We start from the raw sequence: 6,469 nt of genomic DNA, 5'->3' as shown, positions 1-6,469 counted from the left end.
CACACACACACACACACACACACACACACACACTTCCCCTTTCCCTCTTTTCCTCTATGAATGAATTAAACTATACATGTAATTCTATGGAAAGTAACTTGTGTGAGTTCATTGTATTCATAGAATACTAGCTTTCACTGGCAAAAACTGAAGGGAAACGAGACAGGGGTAGACCCGGAGCAACCTACTTTGAGAGCTTAAACAGATGGGAGACGGGGAGAGATTAGGATAATGTAGCTTTTCTTAGAGCATCCGAGCAAAGGAATGAATGAAGAACTATGTTTGTCACAGATCTGGCATTTGATGATAATTTATAGAATATCTCCCCAGCCCGGTGTCGTCCACGCCAGAGAAAGCATTAACACTTTCCACCCACTCAGCGCGCAGAGAGCAAAACATTTTTTCTCACGTAGCAGGATGTAGATGGGGTACAACACTACTAGATTCTATACCTGTCTCTCGGCAAAAATACCCCTAACAAATTGAAATTTTTAGCACATTGATAAATGTGAACGTGACGATCGCATGTTTACCAAAAAGAAGAAAAAAGAATTAAAACTGGAACTAAAATCATTAGATCTAGCGAATCCTCAACATGGGGTCAGTGTAAAGCAGCACTCATGATAGGTCTACTTGACATTTTCTAAAAACACACTCCGATTGTTGTAAACAAACTGATTTTTGCGCTCAAAGTCCCCACAAACCACCCAGAAATAAAATTATAACTTTAACAAGTGCACATGTAGATGCATCAGTTGATGTTGACCACAGTCAATTTGAATTATATCGATCTGGTAAGTCCAGAATAAAACCGAAAGGAAGAACCAAGCGTGCTCTCAAAATCACTCCTGGGGTTCCCTAAACAAAGTTAAAATACACAAACTATAATTATGGTGGCGATGGACTGGACATACTCTCAGGAAGTCAGACAGCTGCATAACAAGGAAAACGTTGGATTAGAATCAACAGGGTAAAAGATCATGGGGAAGACCACGTAGAAACCGGAGAAGAGGTCACATGAATTGATGTACAGAAGAGAACACCAATGATAGGGAAAGATGGAAAGTTTTTGTTTGTGGCCAATACCCTGATCCATAGTGAGAAAGGCAAGAGTGATGGTGATAAATTATGGACATCAACAACTAGAGCGTCCTCGAGTGCCATCACTTTATTACAATAACCTAGTTGTAAAATTAATTATTCTCTGCTCATGACTAGTCCTACCCCTAGAACTCTTTGGTGTGCGTACTGTATCTTCTGAACATTTACTCTCTCCAGAAGGCGTGCTGGTGGTGTTGTCTCTTTGGATTAACACGGCACAGAAGTCTGATGAACATGGAGTGGCTACCAGAGACAGGCTCGGCTCATGCGCAACGATAAGTGACTTGTTCTTATTGGCTGTACTGGACAAAACACGGTTACACTTGTCCACTTTGACCTTGACCTCGGAAAGCCCGCCAGAAAACGTCTTGTCGTCTGGCGGAAATTCTCCGTGACGTCGTTTTCTGTCACACGACGTTGCATACCCGACCTTGTCTGCAGAACCGGCACGGCTGGTGCGTTCAGATAGTATAATTTGCTCGTGTTTCCCTTCCATTTCTATGTTTCTGTCGCTATTTTCGATGTGTGACGGCTCTCCTTTGGGTACAGCGCTGTACCTTTGCCCGCAGAACCATTTTGAATTGGTACGGGATGAAATAAATCGTTGCAGCTGAGAACTCACCCAAGATGGTTGATGGTACCATCTGGGTGGTGGGTGTTCTAGTTCAGAATAACCCACCCTCGACCTCTGCGACGTATTTGTATTCCTTCCTTTTTTCTTATCACAACGAAACTGAGAGTGCAACCTCTTTCCTGTTGCTGCCTGGTGACAATACGTCTGTTTCTCCGCAGGAGATTTTTCAACAGTAGGGTGTCTTTCTAGCTCTGCGTATTGCAAGAAGGGTTTTTCCTTCAAAGACTGTTGCCTTGTCTTTTTATATCGTCTATAGTGTCCCGTTCTCTGTCCAGCGAGTTCATTTTTGTTGTGCTCGTGCCTTGCATACCGCCCCAAGACGTCGAGTGGAGTTTTTTTCATGCCAAAGTATGGTTTTTCATACCGTGGACAGAATTGCCCAACTTTTGGACGCCGTGAGAAATTCTGCTTCTCGGATTCGACACTTAAAAAAGCCCTCTCTCTGACATGAATTCTGTTGGTATCCTTGTGGGCCTTTCTTGATTTCTTGCAATCTTTCTCGTGTACCGTTCTACTTTCAAGCTGTTGTAGTGGATCCTTAGGGAAAGGTAGTCTTCTCAGAAGCCACGCAGTTGCCGCAGACTTGGATGTTTTCAACTCGTCCCGTTCAACGACTCTGCTGTCTGCATGGTCGCTTTCTGTCCTATTTGACTTCCCTGTTGACTTTCGTTTTGATTTGCTGACGTCGTTTGGAGATGTCAATGTTGCCTTAGATCTCTTTGTCGTTGATATGAAATTATTTCTACTCTGACCGGACTGATAGCTTGTTATTTCCATGTGTCTGTTGTGATTAATGTTCTTGTCTATAGTGTCACGATAGGTTTTGTCAACATAATTCTCATTATCATTGAGCTCACTGTCTTCAGCTTCGCTGCTTTCTCCGGTTTCATCATCGGTAAAGCTGATTTGAGAGTTACTTCCGTCGTCGTTATCGTCAGCCTCGTCTACACCTGCAGCTGATTTAAAGCGTTTTGCTTTTGTTCGGGCTCGCTTTCTTTCTGCTTCGGTATCATGAGAATCGTCTTCGTCGTCTTCCGAAACGTTTGATTCGTTTTCATAAACCTCGAGTCGATCGCCACTGCCAATTCCAAGGGCTTTCTTCTCTGTTGAGCGTTCTTCTTCTTCATCTTCTTCCTCCTTATCTGTCTCTACGTCATCATCCTCCTCATCACCACTGCTAATATCGGAAGGTTTCAGCTTACCTCGGCCTCTGTGTTCAGACAAAACTTCTTCCCAACCATTGCGCTCCCCTTGAAACTTTTTTTCGCTGTCTTCTTCTGTGTTGCGAGCCTTCAGGCACGATAAGAGGAAGAAGACCACGGCAACAAGAACAATACCTCCAAGCACGGCCAGGGCTATGTCTGGTCTCTCCATCACTATCCGACGATACCAGCGGTCAGCCACACTAGGAGGGCTCTGGACGGCGATCCGGTACCTGGATAAGGACATTGATGATGATGATGATGATGATGATGATGATGATGATGATGATGATGATGATGATTTTTTTGTTTCCTTACTGGGCCTGATGGACTCCACGAAGAAATCTTCGAGCGAGATCGAGGCTCTTTTTCGGCTCCATTGTCAATATGCGTAGCAGCACCTCCACTCATCCAAATAACTCCATTCTGATTGCCATTGTTCCTGGACATTCAAATATAATATGTTTGACATCTTCCTTTTCATGGCCGCATCTTCGGCAACATGGGCTGAGCTCTTCATTTACAAAGTACTTATACCATCTTAAACTCCAATGATGGTCCGACCGCAATCTCGCTAGCTCAACCTGGTCCCAGCGACATGTGATAGACTTTTGTTCCCGCTTATAGGAGTACCCAGAATACACATCTTCCAGGTGCTGGTACTTAGTTCTACATGGTGGGTCTTTGATTTTCCTCTTGATCATTGGAAAAACTCCTCTGTATGTTGTTGGTCGTCTGTTTCCTTCAATCTCTCTGGCTTCATACGCAGCTTGGTCTGCTGCCTCATTTCTTTCTATTCCAACATGGCTTGGAATCCACTGGGTTATTATTGTGGCTCTGGCTTCACTGAACTTTCGGCGCAAATCTTTCATGTCCGAGCTGTTGCCCAGCAGCCTCTTGCAGAGGAACTGACTGTAAGTCAAGATCAGCACATTGGTCCTACTGTGGCAATGGTCAGCAATCCATTGTGCAGCAGACATCATTGCCTGGCATTCCTCGTCATAAGATGATATAAGGAATGCACCTTCAATTTTAATAATTTCTGTTCGTGGTGGTTCATCGTTCATTATCACCACTGCTGCTGCTCCACCTTCGCTGTATCCTGCGACAGCCGATCCATCGGTGAAAATTGTCACATCCGCACTAACCTCTTTGATCACATCCTCAGCTGCTTCACGAGCCTTTACGGGATCATCACCTTTTCCTTATACTCCTCTCAGTTCTGTCCGAATTTCGATTTCGCCATGGGTCTCCCATGGACAAGCTCTCACCATATTGATCGGCCATCGATTCTCTGCTTCAGGGGGGAGGTGGTCTGCTAGATCGGTGCCCATCCGAAACCCACTTTTCCTGCTGTATTTAGGCTTGACTGCTTGACCAAGGGCTTTCTTTCTAGGATGGTTGTCTGGTAATCACTTAGCCATCTCTACACACTTGAGGCAAGTTCTTTTTGTAGAGGTGGTGTAGTGCTCAGTTCTGGTCTCATAGCGCAGCGCTTCTGTGGGTGTTGTTTTCAACTGACCTGATACAAGTCGGAGGGCTTTGTTTTGTATTCTGTCCAGGGCCTTTGCACTAGTCTCATTGAGCCAAGGCTGCCACGCTGGGGCGGCATAATCCATCTTGCTTTTCACAAACATCTGATATACTTTCTTGAGCGACTCCTTCCCCCAGCCCCATTTTGAGTTGCTGACAGCACCGATAACCTTAATTTTTGAGGTTGCACCTTTGGACACCTCCTCGATGTGCTTGTTGAAGGTTAGCTGTCTATCCAGGTAGACGCCCAACAGACGTGGAGTGGGGTTGAATGGTATCTTTATCCCTTTGTTCTGAATTATTGGTTGCTACGTTGCCTCCTTCACCCATGTTGAGAAGAAGCACACTTCACTCTTGGTTGCATTCAAGGTAAGCTTCCATTCATTGCTCCTTTTCACAACCATGTCCACAATCAACTGCGTCGCTTCATTTGCCTTTTCTCTCTTTGCGTGACTGGCCTATATTGTGCAGTCATCTGCGAACACTGAGTAGATCAGCTTGACGGAGGTTAGTTGTTGTGAGTCAGGGTTTGGGAGGGATTCTGCCAGGTTGTTTATGAAGAATAAAAACAGTAGCGGTGATTGTACAGCTCCTTGGCGAGGCCCTTGCTTGAAATTCTGGCTCTTGCTTGTTTCTCCATTCAGGCAAACACGGGCTTGTCTGTTTCTCAGGAAACCATGGATCCATCTGATTGCACGCAACGGAACTCCCTTATCAGCCATTGACAGTAATAGTCTTTCACGCCAAACCGTATCATATGCCTTGGAGTAGTCCAGCAGGACTAGGACTGATCGATGGAATGTTGGCTTTTGTTGAAAACCATCCTCAATTCCTTGACAGATTCTGATGATCTGGTCCGTGCAGCTATGACCTTGGCGAAAACCTGCCTGACTATCTGCAATCCATTCATTTTTCTCTGACAGGTAGTATATTCTTTCAGCGTGCATCCTTTCTATAACTTTCACGACACAGGATATCAAACTAATGGGTCGAAAGGATGTCATATCACAAGGTGACTTACCAGCTTTCAAGAGGGGAATGATAAGTGCCTTACGCCAGTTTTGTGGGCGCGCTGCTTGGTTAAGCGACAGATTACATATGCTGAGCAATTCTTTCATTGCGAGCGGGCCACGCTCTTTTAGGAATGATGGTGGTATATCATCAGGTCCTGGAGCACTTCTTCTCTTCATTTGTGTTATGGCACGCTCCAGCTCTTTCATGATGAAGTCTGGGTATGATTGTTGTTCATCTTCGCTGTTCACATCGTCTTACAGTGATCGCTTCAATCGGAGTTTGTTTCTTCTGCGCTCCTCTTGGGTAAATTGGAGCTTACTGATTTTTGCATAGTGCTGGGCAAAAAGTTCAGCTTTCTTCTTTGCTGATGTTATCCTTTTCCCGTTGTGTTTCAGTACTTCGTTCGGAGAGTTAGTATCTGGTGACCCATTTAGAGACTTGATGAAACTCCAAGTTTTCCTTTCGTCTAGATCATTTATCACGCCATTAACTACCTTCTTCCACTGGCCAGTCTTTGCTTCTTGGACAGCCTCTGTAACATCTTTGCAAGCTTGTCACCATTCCTCTCTGTGTGAGGAGATATTTTTTCTTAGCTGGTTCTTTTCTTGATCAGTCCACGACACTTGGGGGTCATCCAAGAGTGGGATTTCTTGGACGGCTTCACCTTCCTGACATGCGCATAAGCGGCTTCAAGTAAGATGGCATTGAAACGTTGGACTCGCAGATTCAGATCGTCAGTTTCCGGTAAGTTATCCATCTTGCTTTCAATCTCATTTCGAAAATCTGGCCAGTTCACTCCGTTTCTTCTCCATCGTGGCGCCTTTGCAAAGATCGACTGATGTTTAGTTGCACTGTTCACTACAATGATGATTGCAGTATGATCAGAACCACCGAGATCTTCATCATCCACTTTAAACGCTTTAAACTTTAAAATGATGATGATGATGATGATGATGATGATGATGATGATGATGATGATGATGAT

General features: G+C 44.7%; 1 protein-coding gene across 1 annotated transcript in view; it reads right to left on the bottom strand.

Annotated features, from left to right (window-relative positions):
• Positions 1–822: 822 nt before the first annotated feature.
• The window catches only part of LOC101859623, an 18,370-nt gene continuing 12,723 nt past the window's right edge, over positions 823–6,469 (bottom strand). The window contains exon 5 of the mRNA XM_005092224.3: positions 823–3,170. Coding sequence (XP_005092281.1) covers positions 1,172–3,170 — 1,999 coding nt within the window. The 3' untranslated portion in view covers positions 823–1,171. The remainder of the gene's footprint in view (positions 3,171–6,469) is intronic.

Source organism: Aplysia californica, unplaced genomic scaffold (assembly GCF_000002075.1).
Source record: "Aplysia californica isolate F4 #8 unplaced genomic scaffold, AplCal3.0 scaffold00042, whole genome shotgun sequence".
In the NCBI taxonomy this organism is placed as follows: domain Eukaryota; kingdom Metazoa; phylum Mollusca; class Gastropoda; order Aplysiida; family Aplysiidae; genus Aplysia; species Aplysia californica.
The sequence above is the reverse complement of the archived record's forward strand: the minus strand, read 5'-3'. Positions and strand labels throughout refer to the sequence as shown.